Source organism: Megalops cyprinoides, chromosome 17 (genome assembly GCF_013368585.1).
Source record: "Megalops cyprinoides isolate fMegCyp1 chromosome 17, fMegCyp1.pri, whole genome shotgun sequence".
In the NCBI taxonomy this organism is placed as follows: Eukaryota; Metazoa; Chordata; class Actinopteri; order Elopiformes; family Megalopidae; genus Megalops; species Megalops cyprinoides.
Genome location: NC_050599.1, coordinates 22,702,742 through 22,722,357, shown reverse-complemented (window position 1 = coordinate 22,722,357; position 19,616 = coordinate 22,702,742). Strand labels below are relative to the sequence as shown.

Below are 19,616 nucleotides of genomic sequence, written 5' to 3'. Positions count from 1 at the left end.
TCACCCTGGCTTTGATGATGGTTGGCCGAGGGTCCAGGATTCCCTGCATCTTTCTCAGGGCAGGAATAACAAAGAGGTTGCAGGTAACAACCGCCGATACTGGGTTACCTGTGAGGGTGATACAGGGTAGGGTAGTACGGGGCAGGTAAGATACGTGCTGCTAACCTACAGCACATATTTATCAGAGAAGACTGAACTTCTCCCTTAATGAGAACAGCAAAAAAGCACAGATAGGTTTAAGACAATGCACCTTTTGTCTTTTTAGTTCGACATACTATTTTAAATAAATTTACATGAACTAACTGCAGTTACACCTGGGAGAACTATTGAGATATAATCATCAAATCACTAAATCATAGCATAAAAATAAGAGTGATGAGTGGTGATGAGTGAATATATTATGGGGTTAAGTGCATGGAAGGGCTTGAAATGTTGGGCAACAAGGTGAATGTTTGGAGGGGTTACTGAGGGAAAGCAACACCAGAGAGGCTTCATCAGGAATACTGAGATACTTTACTCCCTATACCTTACACTGAAGGGCCTCCTTGCTGTATTAATAAATCTGAAGGGTCCTAGTGAGTGCAACAGTCATATTGGCCAGGGACCAATTCAACTGTTTAAGCAGCAGCTGTAGTCCTTTTATCAGAGGGTGCAGGATCTTGTGATTGAGGAACGTTTTGCAACTGAACAGCGACTCTACAGCTGAACAACTGTCGCCTACAGTATCTCAGCTCATCAGCAAACCTAGTCAAACATGCACGTACACATGTAAATGCAGTCATACCTGGCAGAGCAAAGATGAGCTTGCGAGCTCCATCTATGTCCAACGTGGCAAACGTCGTGGGGAGACTGAGGACACAGATGAGAAGGAAAGGAATCAGCGTTACACTGTTATACTTCCCCCCTTTTTCCTGCTCTTCTGATCCTCTCTCTCCCTCAGTCTGGTCTGTACCGACAGGAGCCAGCTTCTGACTTCTCCATATGGTAGAAGTTAGGGAAAGCTAACTGTTGGTTATGTATTCAACATGTTCATGCATGAGAATGAGGAAGGCTCAAGGATTGCTTTTGCAAATCAAACTGACATGTAGACTTCACACCTAACCAACCTATTAACTAATCCATTTACCAACATGGAAAATCAACCCATCAGGCAATAAATTCACCAGCCAATCAAGTAGCTGATCAGCCAATCAATTAGCCCACCACCCAATCAGTCAATGCATCTGGTTACCCTGGTTTCATAAAGACTCGTCCAAAGTGAATCTGGGCATGGAGGTCAATGTCCAGCACTTGCTTCAGGTAGTCCTGAAAGGCAAGAATAAATTCTTCACTTCCTGAACCTCAGCATCAGAAATGATGATCACTTCCTCGATTAAAGCATGAGGAGCAATGTTCACTTCCTGGATTTGAGCGTTAGGAACAGTGTTCACTTCCTGGATCTGAGCATTAGGAACCATTTTCAGAACTTGAATATAAAAGTGTAGAACAGAATTTCCTTTCTGAATTTATATCTCAAAAGAAACATCACCAGATTTAACTGCAATTGCTGCCTCAGTATGGTTTGATAAAACTAAGCAACCGTATTTCAAAATAAATTAGCTAAGAAATCAACTAAAGAGCACAACTCCTAATCCCCGATTTTCAACAGTAAAATTGGGCACTGAGGCTGTCCTTTTTAAGGCTTGCCCACAGATTTTTGTTATGCTCTGAAACCAATTATCACTACCGAAGCATTGATGAGCACTGATGTTTCTACGCCCACATGTCATCTGTGGGCATTTCATACACAGCTGAGAACAGCTGTTGCAGAGATCATCCAAAGATCCACTAGGTGTCAGTATTGCTTTATGAGATTGCAAACATTTTTATTCATTGTGTACAGCAATAATTACGGAAGCCGAGAACGGCCGTGCTTGCAATTATTTTTAAATGGTGTTATCTCGAGATCACAAGTTAATTATTTCATTATCTCGAGAAAACAAAAGGCGAATTTCTCGAGGTAACGAGATAATTTATCACGAGAAAATGACTTTTGTTTTCTCAAGATCACAGGATTATTATGGAGAACTCGAAAATGAGTGGTTCATTTGATCACACCTGATTTCAGCCTTCAAGATCAGAAAGACACAATGCAATTTCTGCCTGTGTTAAACCTTGACTGAAGTACAGTCTGATAATGGGTAATCCTGACATTTTCATCTTAAATCAGTTGCTACAGTTGTCAAGATGCCATCTATGCATGCTGGCATGGCACTCCTGATCTCTGATAAACATTATAAGCAGAGGTGGACACCCCGACTTCAGAAAGTAAAAGTCCTGCCACGTATTTGTTCCACCCATGCACTACACCAGCTGAATTTAATTAGCACAACTCTTCAGCCAGGTAGAGGAGCTAAGTAGTGAAATCACCTTGTTTCGTGAATGGCTAGAACAAATACATGGTAGGACTTTTACTTTCTGAAGCTGGGGTGTCCACCTCTGATTATAAGTACTAAGAGGAAACAACCTTTTGTTTTCTCGTGATAACGTTATCACAAGAAAACGAGCTTTGTTATCTCAAGATAACAAAATAATTAACTTGTGATCTCGAGATAACTACATTAAAAAATTGCAAGCACAGCCGTTCTCGGCTTCTGTAAATAATAACAAAAAATATAATTTTTTTACCCAAAGTACAGAACCCTATCAATAAAAAGTGACAAGTGCATTTTAAGACATGCATTCTATTCTAATTTGGTAATGTAAATCAAATTTTATTTTAAGTTATGTTACAGTTTTAAACTTCTATAACAGTTATCATAATGATGAGATTTTGCAGGCACCCCAAGACCACCCAGTCAAATTGGGTAGGGTTCAGTACAATGCTACAAAGAGGAAGTTCTTTTTGAGGGACATGATTTATAACTATGTACTCTAAAGACCGCCCACTTTTTATCAGTTAGGAATTCCCTAAAGAGCAGAGTCAAAACACAAATTTACATCTACCATTAGGGATGAAACCTGAGGTCCTCACTTCATTCAGATTCTTTCATACTGTAACCATAGGTGGTTACTGTATTTATTCAGATTAAATAATAATGGACAGTGTGCATTTGTTGTAAATGGAGACAGTTTTACTCCTTATTTGTGTTTCCTGATGGACTTTTGTGTCTTCATCCTTTTCAGATCATTTATAAACACTGTGATCCAAATAAGGTTCCCTCCCACAGTTTAACACAGCTCCAGATGAAACAGAACTCTGGGTTACAGGATTTAACACACTCTCCCCCTCTCCTACATTCCTTCCTGGTAAAAACACACCCCCACTTATGTCTGTGACACATCTATGCATGTTGTTGCCTAGTTACCTTCTCACCCATGGACACGCCCCCTGAGGTGATTATGACATCAGCACGACTGATGCCCTCATTCAGAGCATTGAGGAGGTCGTCAGGGCTGTGGAAAGCACACAGATAGCCTAGTTATGAATCTGTGATAATGTAGATCAAAACAGAGCATTTAAGGCACGGCCAAGTCTCGTCTGACGGAGATCCTGAGGGGCGTACTTGTCTCCGACGATGCCCAGATTTATGGTGGGGTAGCCATGCTCCTGGATGGTGGCCAGCAGCGTGGACCGGTTGCTGTCCCGAATCTTGCCAGGGTGCAGGTCATCTTCTGGGTTCAACAGCTGCCGCACGGACAGACAGACGGACAGACCAAGATAACCAGCAGTCAGCACAGGTATAGACTGGGCAGTGTGTGAATGTGCCCACCTGATTTGCGAGCCTGTCTTCGCCTGCTCACCTCGTTACCGGTGGACATGACCGCCACCACGGGGAACTTCTGCACCTCCACCTCGGTGACGCCCACGGTGGCGAGGAGCCCGATTTCGGAGGGGCCCATGTGGGTGCCTTTGGCCAGGACGCACTCCCCGCGTTTGATGTCATGTCCGATGGGCCTGCGCGGGACAGGAGAGGAGGTCACAGGGGTGAACCCAGAGGGCAGCGAGGGGTATGCTGAGGGAAGCGGAACGGCAAAATGCGCCTACCTGATGTCCTGACCGGGACGTGCCTGCACCAGAATCCGCACCTCCAGCTCCTCTGTGCCCTGAAACAGAAGGCAGTGCAGTCAGGACATAGGCACATATGTGAAAGATCTGACACAGAGCACTGAGCTGGTAGCCACACCCCTCTTGCGCCTGATTACTGATCACTGGGCACATGAAGCAGCTCTGTGACATATCACGCTAACAGAACATGACATCACTTCCTCCAAAACTAAGAGAGCAGAGCTGCCTCACATCCTCCAAAACTAAGAGAGCAGAGCTGCCTCACATCCTCCAAAACTAAGAGAGCAGAGCTGCCTCACATCCTCCAAAACTAAGAGAGCAGATCTCCATCATATCCTCCAAAGCTAGGAGAGCAGATCTCCATCATATCCTCCAAAGCTCAGAGAGCAGATCTCCATCATATCCTCCAAAGCTCGGAGAGCAGATCGCACTCACATCCTCTGACTCTCGGAGGAGCTCCGTGTCCTCCACCTGCACGACGGCGTCGGCTCCGCAGGGGATGGGCGCGCCCGTCGTCACCCGCATCACCTGACCAGGCATCACCGTGTGGGTGGGCTGCAGACAGACAGGACTGCTGAGCTCAAGGAAGTCTCTCACACTCCCCTTTCCTCCTTACAAACACTCACACACTCACAGACACGCACGCAGACACTCACACACGCGCACACTTAAATTATACAGATTACAAAAGCAACCAACAAAAGTATTAGGTTTCAAAATCCCCTCAAGAAAGTCTGGATACAGATATTGAATATATTGAAGCAGTGACCTGTGCAAAGCATCAAACGACTGCCAGGCCCTCAGGAATATTGTGACTCAGATATAGCACATGTATCCATGCTCGCTTAAAACATTTGTGTCATGGATTAACATTTGATGCCCTCTACAGGCAGGAGGTATCCACTACACTCATATAGTGTATTCTAAAACCAAAGCTATAGGACAGCAGCTCACCTGCTCTCCAGCTTGTGACTCCCCGATGATGAAACGATCTCCAGGGCCATCAGCCGCTGAAACAACACAGGCAGACATCACAAGCTGCAGGAGACCAATAGGAAGGGAGGGGCAATGGAGGGGGGCAGGGCGAAAGGGATTGACCAATAGGAGGGAACCTCTTCCTTATGACAAGAAAAAGTTAAACAAACAGCAAACTAGAGATCGCTTTCAAACTTGTACTAGAAATCATTGCTTATTATGCGCAGTGTGTATGTTGCCGTAGGTAATAAGTGAAGTGCATTTCAAATTCTGGCTGTCCGTTACCGATTACTGCTGTTATTGTTTCTCCTGTGGTACATATTTAATGGATCATGACATATTAGCCTTGTAAGTCGCTCTGGATAAGAACATCTGCCAAATCAGTGAATAAAAAGGAAGACTTACTCAAGGCTTGGCAGAGTGGCGATCATAAATCCCAATTTAAGAGGAACGTTTGAACAAATTGTTAGGAGGGGGGGTTGATGAGGGTTGTGGGTGATTCATTTATCTAAATTGATTGAATGAACCAGGGGTTCAAAAAGACGATATCACTTCCCTTTATATGCAAGACTTACAATGTAAATTATACACAGGACATGTATTACAATCTTGTGAAATATGAAGATCGTTTTAAACAGTTACAGTTGATGAATGTAAGATAGGCACTCACCTCTGACAGCATAGCCGTCCTTGACAGAGGCAGGGAATGGGGGCAGGTTGTCTTTGGCGTAGACGTCCTGTGCCAGAACTCGCCCCATCCCATCTATACAGAGAGAGAGGCAGACAGGTTTCAGAGCTTTGGCTCACCACCTGACATACATATCCATACACGCACGCACGCATGCACACACGCACACACGCACACATATGCACGCATGCACACACACGCAAACGCACACATATGCACGCATGCACACACACGCACACACACACACACACATGCACGCATGCACACGGACACACACACACACACATGCACACACACATGCACACACGCACACACACACGCACGCACGCACGCACACACACACACATGCACACACGGACACACACACGCACGCACGCACACACATATCCATACATGCACACACACGCACGCACGCACACACACACACACACACATATCCATACATGCACACGCACGCACACATGCACACATGCACGCGCACGCACGCACACACGTACACATGCACACACACACACACACATGCACGCATGCACACACACACACACACACACACACACACATATCCATACATGCGCACACACACACGCACACACACACGCACACACACGCACGCGCACACACACACACACACACACACACACAGGCACGCACACACACACACACGCACACACACACACACACAGGCACGCACGCACACACACACACGCACACACACACACACACACACACGCACACGCACACGCACACACACACACACACACACACACACACATATCAGCACTGGGGAAAGGCGTGAGACAGCTAGCTCCATGTGGAAGAGAGGGAAACAGTAAATGAGAGAGAGATCATGAACAAGAGACAGATTTTTCCTTCAGCAGGAAGCTGATTAAAGTGGCAGGAGTCTTACACTACTGAAGCTCATCTGGCAACACGCAACGAATAACTGAACCAGAGCATTGTTACGTCTGACGTGAAACCGACAGGACCCACAGATCACACGCCTGATACTGGAACTGAGCTTATCGAACGGAGGAAGAACGAGGTTCAACACTGGACGTGCTTTTCTTCCTCTGAGTCTGTCACAATAACGCCACTAAAGCTGAACGCCCTGCAGTTAGGGTGACAGAACTGCTTTTTTTTTCCCACACAGTCTTCCGGTCTTCTTGTCTAGAGGTGGATGATTACAAAAAAATCACAAAACCCTCTTTGGAGTTGATTACTCAAGAATAGAGAGACTGTTTAGTAGTATGTCCACTTGGTGGCAGCACCTGACCATTTTTTCAGTCATTCATTTATGGTTCTTACCATACATGCATACCATACATATGAACCTAACCTAGAATGAGACTGAGACGGATAAAAAGAGTTGAACAAAAAAAATGGGAAAGAAGTCTCTGTGAAAATAAATAAACCAAGACTATAATCATTTATTAAACCAGTGCGCCGAAGTATGGAATTGTAAGATTTATATTTATGTGGAGTCTGAAAGTCTGATACATCTTTTCTGTGTCAAAATCTTAGATCTGATTGCACGGCATTAGGAATTGATTCTTTTGGAATCGATTTTCAATCCTGTTCTTAATTAGCTGCGCAAGGAGATTGAGACGCAAAAACAACTGAAACCATTTAGTCACAAAGACCATCTTTTTTGGTCAAGCATAAAGAGATGCAGTCAAGCCAAACTGAAATAAAGAGGTATGGTCATGTGCAATTAATTCGTAATCCTGCAATAAGGCTCCTTTGTAACTAACTAACTGGCAAGGTTAACAGCTGCCTAGCAAGCTGGACACAAAGAAAGCATGATCACATTCATGCAGGTCAGATGTGATCATATTTTTTGTCTTATTGTGTATCCACACCCCATTTTAATGTTGTTACTGTTGTGTTATACTGCTTTTCCTTTTAGCTACTTTCTCATACTGTAATATATTTATTAATACACTTAGGAACACAGTTCTGCCTGTGAAACTGTGGATCATTGCATTTTTGTTTGTGCCCCTCTCCCAGGTGACAGATCTACATAGAATGTATACATCTTCCTCAGGTGAACAGTGGACATGTCATTTTCTGCCTGGAAGCCAGCATTACTACGGTCATCTGAGACTGTCTTCACCGTGTTCACAGGTCTCAGAGGGGCCTGTATGTGTGCCATGAAGCAGTCAGTGCTGCCCAAGCCAACCCTAACGAGACAAGTGACCTTTGCATGATTGGTCAACCTGTGCTTTGTGGGGTGTTCCTCCATTCCCCTGAGCTTGAGGCCGGGGTACGCAGGTGACAAGGGTAGGGCAATGACACCATCAACTGCTCTGCCCTGTCAGAGGGCTGTCCCGGGTTGTGTCGGCCGGGCCGCCTCACCCCTGTAGTTGATGATCTCGGTGCCCAGGACAGCGGTCATTTCCAGCACAGTGATGAAGGCCTTGTCCATGGAAGTGAGGGGGAACGGGGACATGCGGTGCCTCCGCGCCACCTTGGTGATGTCCACCGCGCTGTGACCTGGGGTCGGGAGGAGGGAAGCCATTAGAGTTACCTGCCCAAACCAAGGGAGGGACCGCTGGGAAAGGCACCTCAGTGACAGATATCCCTTAATGTCTGGCATACGCAATGCAATGCTATTCTTATGCTTGGGTTCTTGTCTGAAGTGTGTGGCTACTTTAGATGTGTCTATCAAAGATAATAACTAAATAGTCCTGACAGAGAAATGGCAATGCAGATCAATGGTCTGGGAGCTCAATTCCCACATTTGTCAGGTGAGCTGTTGTTCTTATAACTAATGCATGGATTATATTTGATTTTAACCATTACTGAGTGAAAATGCTTGTTGGCAGACTGTGATACAGGTTTGTTAGTGTGTTGAAAAAAGGAAACCTAAGAAATAATAATGGTTGCAGTATCTTTCTTGCTCTCTCTAAGTCACTGGGGAAAAATGTGCACAGCTTTCAGTTCTCACAACCATGTTTTCTGCCACATCTCACGCATCATGAATGTTCATCTGTCAAAAGACTGGTGGTGAGTCATTCGAAGTAAGGCCAGCAGGGGGCACCCTCAGTGCTACTTGTAAAGGCACAATACTCACTGGCTCTCAGGATGTTCTCTTTGCTGCTGCATCGTGACTGCACCTGAAGGGGGGGGGGGGGGGGGGGGGGGGGGTGGGGGGAGAGAAAGAAAGGGAGAGAGATTAGTGATAAGAGGAGCCAAACATCTCCAGAAAGGAAACATTATCTGATAGACGACAGACACAAGACTTGTTCTCTAAACACCAACACACCGTGCCAGAAGGCTAAGGCTTCATAACATAGTAATAATAACAACAATAATGACAATAATGCTCAGTAAATTATCATTTTTGATGATGTTATTGCTACTATGTCCTCACTGCCTGGAGATGACAGCACTGGCTGAAAGGCATTATACTGAAGGTACTTTGCCCTCTTCTGCTTTTTTGACTACTGGAAAAAAAACTCTAAGAATTTTTACAATTATTATACGTATTGTAATAATAATAAGTAAGATTATAAAAATAATTATTATGCCAGTCTTTATGATGATAATTAATTAGATGATATTCCTTCAGGCCGAGGAAATGTGGTGCGAGGACACTGTGGGAGATAAATCACAGCTCGTAGGGCCGGGCTGTCAGAGGATGCTGCCCAAGGACAGCCAGACAGAGGCTGGCGAGGAGAACTCCACGGGGTGTGGTGGGCTGCCCTGGTCTCAGGGTGGGGGACGTGTTTGCACCAAACATTTGAATATATTTTCTGCTGGAAAAAAAACATGCACAAGCAAAAGCAGAGCTGTCTGTCTACCTGCTTGCTTGCCTGCAGAGAGTGGGAGTTCTTCAAAGGAGGGATGGCTCTCCTTGTAAGCCCCTACCCCACCCCATGGAATCTGTGTAACACCAGCGTCCTAACAGACCTAGCCTCCCTCAAGGTCTACATGTGGGGGACATTCCAAGACGGCTGTCTGGAGATACTCTCTGTCTGTCAGCTCAAAAGGACCAGAGATACCACATCAGACAGACAGGACCAGAAACAAAATATGAGGAATAGTCATGGTAAAAGTAGAGAAATTAAGAGGAAAAATGTACAGAGCTGAGACACACCCACAGAGAGCCACACAGCTGACAGCAGGAAGGAGTGCCGAGAGATAATGGAGTAATTCCTATCGTGGAAAGAGATGAGAAGCAAAGAGAGAGGGAGAGAGAAAGAGAGAGGTAGAGAGAGAGAGGGAGATGCACTGAAGGAACTTGAGCTCCTCATGGGAAGGGATTTGTGGCTGGAAGCAGCTCTTATGGTGAGGATAGTCGTTTCTGAGGCGAAGGTCTGACGGTCATACTGCCATCATTAAGGCTCAACAGCAGCAGCTGTCATTCAACAAAACACGCATATCAGACGGGGACTGAAAAAGCCCAGGATCGCAATAAACGGAAACTCAGATGGATAATTCTGAGACAAAAGAAAATCAAGAGCACAAGGGTTCGACGAAGCAGCTGAGAGAGCAAAAACACGCTGCCCACTTGCAGAGTGTGACAGTCTAACAGATGCATCTGTTACAAAAACCAATTATAGCACACAAAGAAAACAAAAAGTTGGAGACAGAAAAGCAGAGAAAGTAGAAGAGGACAAAGGGGAAGAAGTCATATATAAAGGAGGGGTAGAGTACAAAACATAAGTTTTTTTTTTTTTAAATGAACATTTTTTATTTGAAAAGGCAAGAAAAAACAATAGTGTTCTGCATTTGAGGGTGATATACACTTGTGTGTGTTTTTGTTTGTTTATGAACCAAAGGCAAAGAAAACCCAAAGAGAAAACATATTTTGCATCTTGTCCTCCTACTGTGTTCTCTTAATTTACCCCCACTCCCGCCACCCCCTTCCCTGGTTCTTTCCTTCTCTTGGGATTATACAGTTGTGAGGATGAAGACAAACCAGGCCAGCAAACAACAAAAGAACAGACACACCTAAGAATCCTGCCATTGGCTTGTCTGCATGGTCAGACTGGTGACCCTGGCAGTACAGCACTTGTTAAGAGGAATTGAGAAACTTATCATTATGAGCCATTGGCCATTTAGTCTAAAATATTTTGACAGAATCTGAGTGTAACTCTAAATTGCTTATATGTCCAACAGAAGAGAGTGGGCTGGGCAGCAAATAGGCTTCATCATTTTAAGTGAGCATTTACACTTGGTTGAGAGGACGGAAATTTGTAAGGCAAATAAGGAGTAAGGAGGTATGACCAAAATATATGTCAGATCTGGAGAGCTGGTACTGCGGACGCATCTCTCCTACAGACATGTGCAGATTTTGAGCCAGCCTAGCTTTGCTGAGCTGGACTCAGATGGCACAGGATTACATTGAGAGTCTGCTGTAGAATGCGCCTTCCCACCTTTCATCTGCTGCTAACTCAGCTTCCCACCTATATTTGATTTTCAAAATGGTTATTTAGTGATATAACGAGAGTGGAATTCTGGGAGATGAATCCTTTAGGACTAGATAGTGTTTCTAGTAATTTAACCTTCGGTAATTTGAGTGGAAGGGGTAGAATAAGTGAGATCTGGATATGTGGTGATGGTGGATTTCAAAATACCAAGGAAAGGTTAAAGTGGGGTACATTACATAGAGTGCACAAGATGTCAAAATTGAGCTCTTTATCACAAAGATCTCCACAGCATTTAAGTCCACCCTTCTTCTGTGACAGAGAGAGAGTGTCTGTCATGGAGTGCGGGACAGGTGATTATTGCATTAGGGTCCTGGAGTGAATGATGTATTAAATTTAAAATGACAGCAGATTAAGTGTGTCGAGCACAATATGATTGAGGGTATAATGAGATAGGGACACAGGCCGACAATGAATTCCTCCCCAGAGGACAGGTAAAAATGCCATTGAGATCCACTTTCCTGTGTCTTTCTGCCAGAACAATCTGAGACCGTTCTACACTTACACTGTGGCATTTTGCAAAGTGTCACATTTCTCATTTTTTTCCGTCTTGAGAAACCACTCGCTGAAGTATTACTGCAAGTTAAAAAATGTATGTAGCACTGTGTCTGTCTCTCACAAAAACCTCATTTAATCTCAACTCCAACGTATCTGGCTTGTCTCAAGGCTGTCTCTCTGATATGATTCAGAGGCCTCTGAACTGCTCTGTGAACCAAAGAAAACATAAATTAAGTTTCGGTTCAAGTTTCAAGGGCATCTGTGGCACTAACTACTTGAAGCTGAGAGCTGGTTCTTTGTTAAAGATGTGTCGTTAAGTTTATCTGAAGGATAAAACAGAGAATGTATCACAAAGACATGATCTCATCAATCACCTTTAGTTGACACATCACAGGTGTTGCTACTTCCAGAGATGGCTTTCTGAAATGACGTTTATGTGAAGAAATCAATATTTGGAAATAAATGTAGCAAATTTACCATTCATGCATCGACTCTAAAGGAATGGGACACAGAAACAACTTGATTAGGACATTTATAAACCAATATTCACAATCAAACGGGTTACCAATGCTGAGTGATCAGACCCCCTGAAATTGTTGTGTGAAGAAAAATGCATGCAACATCAACGTGCACTTTCTCAACTTTGATCACTCTTAAAAGGCATTTTAAAAAGTTTAAAACAGTTTCTAACACTAAAATGTACCCATACAGGAAATCTCTAACAAAAACTCTTCTTGCATGTAAAAAACACCAAGCTACTATCATGTACAAAACATACTTTCTCCACAAGTCAGTACTTGCAAATTAAAAAATTGGACCTGCCATTCAGAGTATTGCTATTTCAACAAAAATGCTTTCAGCAAGCAAAAAGCCCAAGCTATTAACATGAACAAATATGTTCTCCACATGTCAGTACATGTATGTTGGTAAAATAGCTCTGCCTCTCAAAATACTGATATGAATATGACACTATCCATCATTTTACCCATATTACATTGCACACACTAAAGAGGCCAAAGAAATGTTATCCAATATTTATTCTATTTTTCCATGAATACATATCCATCATCACTTCTGAAGGTATTTGAGCATGATTTTTTCATGTAACAGCTTTTAATACAGTCTGCACATCTTTCTAAAATGTCGTACAAAACAATTACCTTGTCTTCCAAGGTTGTTTGAGATTCATTAAATCAATTCAACAAAATCTAAAAGCAGTTAAGAAATAGTGGCAACCCTAAAGTAATCCATAAAAATGAATTAATTGGCTATTTTATATCTCGATTGATTTAACACTGACCTGCCTGGCAGGACGGTGCAGCTCTGGTGCTGAGGAAATGTGCTGGCAATGACCACTAGATGGCTGTGGAGGGGTTCTCTTGGACTGGCCATTTCAAAAGCACGATGAAACAGAAAGCCCTAGGAGGCACTGCGCTGTAAGAAAGCCGTCTCTACAGAGGGAGAGGGGGAGCGAGCACTGAGGTGGACGAATGCCTCGGCAGACACAGCAATAAGGAACATACTCTGCTGGACAGTTGAGCAGCATCTCTGCGCCATGCATTGACCGACCCTTGAGCTCCTCCCTCTCCCTCACCCTCACCCTCTCCCCACTCCTACCGTCGCTGTGATAAACTCCTCCCTCTCACACACTCCCTCGGCCCCTCCCCACCCTGCTCTCTCCCTCTATGGTCTCTGTAATGTACAGTGCTGCAGTGTCGCTCCAATTGTGAGATACTGGCTCCTGTCTGAATCTGAATCTGCAGCTGACGTGCATTTGCAGTTTAAAGGGTGTGTCCAAAAGTGAGACAAAACAGCACTCGGGCAGGTATGTACAGTCATGCACGCGCGCACACACACACGCACGCCCCCCCCCCCCCCCCCCCCCAAACACACACACACACACACACACACACACACACACACATACACACACACACACACACAGAAGCAAACCTTAAACTTAAGATACAGGTTAGCCAAATAACTACATGCATTTAACTGAGTTTGGGAAGGTAAAAAAGGCAAGACTGAAGATCACAGTTGCTTATTTCTCAGTTTTACAACCACTATCAAACATTAGAATAAAAGGCAGAACAAAACGTTAAATTTCAAACAAGCGCTACAGCTACCTAGCAAAGAGATCTCACCCAACAGTTTGTTACAGACCTAAAAAAAATCTGCAAAAATCCACCATGTCTGCAAAGACATCTGTCCAACTGCTCCACTTGGCAAAGCACCTTAATATCTGAAAGCATTCTCTGAGAACTGTCGCGTTTGTGGTAGTCAGACACACAACAAGGTGAATTAACTGATGAATACAGCACCCCAGCTAAGCAAACACACAGCAAATATGCTGTGGTAAACAGAAACATTCAAGGAATGAAGAAATGTATGGCCTACTACATCCCAGATCAATACAAAATGGCTGTGTAATTCTGCAATGCAATTTGGAGTTGAGGGACAAACTCGATTCCTAATTTATCACTACCAAAAATGTATTTGTCCATTGTCAGCAATTCTTTACACAGCGAAGAGAGCATATTGTTCTTAATTCATTCTTTGATTAAATTCATTTCTGTTTTTTTTGTGCTGGGATATCCCAATGTTGTACAGTAGTGTAAAAGGTGCAAAAAGTAAAACAGTTTCTTATTATTTACTTTCTATTTCTAGCATAGACCAACTAAAAGTAACAGCTGGCTTACCTATAGGATGCCTATGATGTATTTCTGTTGCATGCGATTACAATTAAATATCTATTAGAGCCCTGAATGTTAAGGCACAACTACTGCCTTTGGTGGTGTGTATATCAGATTTATAAAGGTCTGTATTTACAGCACGTGTATCAGGGGTTTAAGATGGGAAAATATGTGCTGTGTACGTGTGCACACACAAGCAGTTTCCATTGTGAGTTTCTATATGTTTGAAATCAATTTCAGTTGTGTGTGTCTGCAGCCCTTTAGAGCTGTGTGTCCACCTCCCTCCGGCTGACTACGTGAAATGTGTTGGTGTTTGCATTCAGGTGGAGGAGGTACAGTATGAGGTGGCTGGAACATCAAACCTCAGTCCACGATCATGTCCCAAACAACAGCTCACAGAGGAGAGCTTATCTGAGCAGAGCTCTCGGCAGAGGAGAGAGGACGCCGCCTCAGCATAAGTGATCGGCATCAGAGGCAGGAGTGTAACCTGATCTCTGCATGAGTCTTTCCAGCCTCCCATTGGCCGAGCCTGGGATGGGGACTGCTGGGAGGGGGCTGGTCTGCAGTAAAAGGCTTTGGTTCAGTGGGACTGGATTGAGGCTGACACCAGAGAATCCTGGTAAAGGGGTGAATAAAACCCATAGCGCGCAGCTCTGATCCGCCGTACACCGCAACCTCTCGTGGCCGCGGGTGCGAGCCGACAAGCCGTCGCAGAAACCGCGGCGGAGATCGATAAGGGGGGAAACGTGAGAGGAATAGCGAGAAACCCCCCCGGCTGCTCACGGAGATCGAAGCTGACGAGCCGCGCACCGGAGAGAGAGAGAGAGAGAGAGAGAGAGAGGAAATCAGTCAGTCGATAATCGATGAGCGAGGAGCGATGGGACGTGGCGCCCCTGCCCGTTCCTCTCCTCCTGCTGAGCTCGGCAGAAACGGCGTGGCGGTCAGAGCCGGCCTGGTCACGTGAAGCAGGCCGCTAGCGCGCGACGTGGAGGGGTGACCCTGGCTGTTGCATGCGAAGACGATGCAAAAAGACTCACGCCATCTGAGGCGGCCCAGCCTGGAGACCCGGAGAGCTGGACATCAGAGAACACGACGGAGCAAGCCGGACAGAAACGGAGCGACTCCGAAATCAATCCCTCCATTCCCCCACACTGCTCAGCCCCCCGCCCCCGACACTCCTCTCTTCCTTCACTGAGATTAACTTACCATCACCCCGAGCAAGTAACCATCAATGGTTCAAGTGCTGCAGCATTGTTTACACAGAAAATGAAGAGATGAGCAGAGCTCATTATGCAAAGGTGGCCAGTTCGATTCTGAGGGGGGGGCACTGCTGTTGTACCCTTGGGCAAGACACTTAACCCAGACTGCCTCAGTAAATATCCAGCTGTATAAATGGATATGTTCAAATTGTAAGCTGCATAAGTCGCTCTGGATAAGAGTGTCTGCTAAGCATCTGAAATGTAAATGTAATGAGTGACAGGGTGAAGTAATGTTAGTCCGATTAAGGGTGCGCGCACACACAGACTCGCACTCACACGCTCACGCACACACAGGCACGCACACACACCTGCATGCACGCAAACACAGTGAAGAGCGAGAGCCTGGATAAACAAGACTCTCGAGTTCATGGATTAATGAGTGAACATGGGACCCGATCAGCATTAGGTAGGAAATACACTGTATAGTACAGGGCTGCAGTGAGGGAGAGGCCCAGGACGACGCAGCAGGTCAGCCCCAGGCCAAAGAGGATGTCCCAGCTGTCTGAGACACTGCACGCAGGCAGCCTTGTCCTAACAGTAACACTGTGCCCTCCCACAGCTGGTTTGAGGAGGGGTTAGATGGTGGGGGGGGGGGGGGGGTGGGGGGACTCCAATCCCCAATCCCCTCCACCCATTACGTACTCAGGAGCCTGAAAAGCTTCAACTGGCATGTGAAGCACGAGAACGCATCAACAGGCCTATCAAACTAAGAGCGCAGGATTAATCCCTGCCGTGCTGAGCTGTGCATTAGCGCGAGTCACACAGTGACAGGGAGCCCCTCTCCTGTAACTCCCCTTCACCGAGCTAAGAAGAGGCTACCACGAGACGAGCACCAGACCGGGCTCAGACAATCCACCGTCATGGTACTGCGCGCAGCACTGGGGGCCTGAGAGAGATTTGCAGGGACCGCAGAGGCACTGAGACCTATTTGTGTCACATCACTGTCATGTTGCAGCATCCAGCTCAAGGGGCGCTCTCCATTTCTTGTTCTGCTGGTTAAATCCGCGCCGTAAAAGGGGCGTCTACTTTGCCGTGTCTGATTTTATTCTGTCCGGTGAACAGGTCACTCAGTGAAAATGTTACGGTTCGCATCGTAACGGCATTCCGGCGTTAGTCACGTCCGCAGAAGTTCACGGAACGCTCGGCGACCCTGGTGCACTTTTGGAGCCGTGTGACTCAGAGACTCGCGAAATGCTCGGAGACCCAGGGTCCTTTCGGAGTTGTGTAACCGCTGCCTGGGGAATGAAACCCTTACTCAGCTCCTTCAAAGGGCCGCTGTTTGTTTTTCTCCATTATAATCACAGCTGTAAGGTCACTATAATGTGGACTGCTTTCTTATTGCAAGGAAGCAGTTATGTTCTGTGGCATTTGCTCAGTAAAAGCTCTACCTCTGTTGCTTCTACTAAAGCATCTATCCATGTAATTTCACCTCTGTGCCTTTACCCAGGAGGTAATGGTTAGATTATGCCCTGTGTGTGAATTGTGTGTTTGCAATGCATTGTGGGGACAGAATAGGCACGTGTCTAGACAGGCAACAACAAAAATGTTTGAGCTGCAGGTGTCTCATCACTGAAAGAGCTACAGTTTCCAGTAAATGCATGTTGTATCCATCCAATTAGGATATTCTAGATTTTTCTGAACATATTCTGTAGGTGTTCTCTTTTCTCCCTGTGGTACACAACCTGCATGCTGGTAGAGTGGAAGAAGGTGAGTTGTTTACCTGGTCCAAGGTAGAGTACCTTGACTTGAGCGTGATGACCTCATCCAGGTGAGCCCTGAACTCTCTCCGTGAGGCCTGGAGGAAGCCACAGGATAGTCACTCACCTTCACACACCTGTTACCCACCTAGCACACCATTATTTACCTGACACACACTCAATCCTAACACCCTGACACGCACAAGCACAGCAATATACTCCTGACACACACACACGTGCATGCTTATGATTATAAACCCGATACGTACATACTAATAACCAAATACATGCACACATTCACGCACGCACGTACACACACACACATTTATACATTTGATACACACACACACACACACACACACACACACACCATTATACACCTAACACACCCACACATACTACCCTGATACACTCAGATGCACACATAAACACACTTCCCCTCACACACATACACTTACACACCACAGCCAGCGCTAGCAAACACACAGGCTTGCAAAGGACATAGCCAGAGGGATAGACATATGAGCAAACTAAGATTATGACTGCAGTACAAAAACAGACTACATAAAATATGACTGCAGTGACAAAAAATAGAAACAAAATAAATAAATTGTGACAAAATCATAATAACTAATGTTTTACAGTTTTCCTCCCTGTTGATAAGCATTTGTAGTACTGTTACAGTAACTCGGCCTTACCTATGATTTTTCAATACCTTACCCATGATCAGGGGAGTACCCATGATCAGGGGAGTGAATAATGATAGACACTATGGGGAACAAAGACCTTGCTTCCATTTTTCCTCTCCTGTCTTCAGCCTGGAACCTTAGACTACATCATCTGCAAGTCCTTTTAGGAAGCGCTTTGATTTAGCATGGAGCATTATGCAAAGTCCTGTTTTAACAGGCTACATTACTATGCAGGACATGCATTCAGATAATAGTGAAAAGCTTGTCCATGGGGATAAATGTTATCCACTTTAGGCAAAACAGAAAGACACGTGAATCTTTGACTTTTCAACAACTGAGTTAAAACAGCATTAGTTCACATCCGGTAGGGGGTGGTTACAGTCTGCACTGAGCGTCACTTCTGAGGAGGGGGAGTAAAAAAAGAAGAAGACAGAAGACTATATTTATCTAAATATGAAAACAAATAGGAAAAATATTTGAAAATATTTGAAAATGACAAAAATATGGACTCATTAATGGGTTATTCATTAACAGAAAGGTAAAAAACAGATATAAAATAGTTCAAAATGACAAACTGTGGATTGGTTAATGGTTTATTCATTAACAAACAGGTAAGAACAAATGACCACAAAAAAAGCATCTGGCGCTTTTTTTTTGTAAATACTTGTATATGAATAAATGTTTCTGTAGAGGGTGTATGCAGACAGACTAGTTTTTCCCTTCAGCAGCAGAGGGGGACATGCCTGTGAAGGGGGGCGGGGTCAGCATGGCAGGCAGATGGATGGAGGTTGGGTGGGGTAGGGTGGGGTATGGGGGATGTAGTATGGCGACCATGACGACAAGGAGGATATGATGACAATGCAGAAAAACACATGCAGGAATACCTCAGAAACACTATAAGTGGATAAGCAGGAGGGGAGCCGTGCCTGGGTGCAGTGAGAGAGGGGGGAAAGAGAAGACAGTTAACAGAACTGTGAGTGGGCGCAGACAGGCAGCGCCCCCTACTGCCCGGAGGAATGCAATGCATCTCACACTACCCACAACAGACCGGGCAGTGAGGACACATTAGAGACAAAGGACAGGTGGGTATTTCCAATCCCTATCCTTCTCTCATTATTTTTGGTTATGATTATCGTAGTTTCCCCATCTCTCACTCTACACCGGCTGGATGTTCGATTTTCTTCCCCCCAGAGTATACTGTACTGAAGGTCACTCTCACATCAAATCAGATTCCCCAACAGAAAAGAGAAAAGGAACACAAATTATATGTCCAGTTGAAGGCTATGCCACATCCTTTACAAGAGCAACTACTGTCACAGCTACTACAGCTACCACAGCAACTACTGCAGCAAGAGCCGCCATTGCCACTGTGTAATTCCCTCTGCTGTATAATTTCGCTATGTTTTTGAATGAACAGATCCATCTGAATGCATGACACTGAGCCGAGAGTAAGGAGGTTTCCACAAGGGTACATTTACACCAACGCTTCTGGCAGAACTGAAGCCTACTGGCTGGCCACCATGAGCAATACTCTCCAGCTCACGGCTGAACTGACAGAGTCATTCTTTGCAGCCACCTGATGGAAAGCGTGTTTCTGTAGAAGCAAGACAGCACAGTACACTTGTTTGTAATCC

At 45.1% G+C, this 19,616-nt stretch overlaps 1 protein-coding gene across 3 annotated transcripts in view; it reads right to left on the bottom strand.

Annotated features, from left to right (window-relative positions):
* Nucleotides 1-19,616, bottom strand: part of gphnb (gephyrin b) — a 96,160-nt gene that overhangs the window by 1,182 nt on the left and 75,362 nt on the right. The window contains exons 9-22 of one of the 3 annotated variants that reach the window (XM_036550017.1): nt 18,867-18,908; nt 17,317-17,391; nt 8,785-8,827; nt 8,067-8,204; nt 5,694-5,786; nt 5,003-5,058; nt 4,484-4,603; nt 4,028-4,086; nt 3,784-3,937; nt 3,546-3,667; nt 3,348-3,435; nt 1,232-1,305; nt 785-849; nt 5-108 (exon numbers count right to left, since the gene is read on the bottom strand). In XM_036550017.1, the coding sequence (XP_036405910.1) occupies nt 5-108; nt 785-849; nt 1,232-1,305; nt 3,348-3,435; nt 3,546-3,667; nt 3,784-3,937; nt 4,028-4,086; nt 4,484-4,603; nt 5,003-5,058; nt 5,694-5,786; nt 8,067-8,204; nt 8,785-8,827; nt 17,317-17,391; nt 18,867-18,908 (1,233 nt within the window). The remainder of the gene's footprint in view (nt 1-4; nt 109-784; nt 850-1,231; nt 1,306-3,347; nt 3,436-3,545; nt 3,668-3,783; nt 3,938-4,027; nt 4,087-4,483; nt 4,604-5,002; nt 5,059-5,693; nt 5,787-8,066; nt 8,205-8,784; nt 8,828-17,316; nt 17,392-18,866; nt 18,909-19,616) is intronic. The other 2 variants (XM_036550018.1, XM_036550019.1) reach the window with 2 other exon arrangements.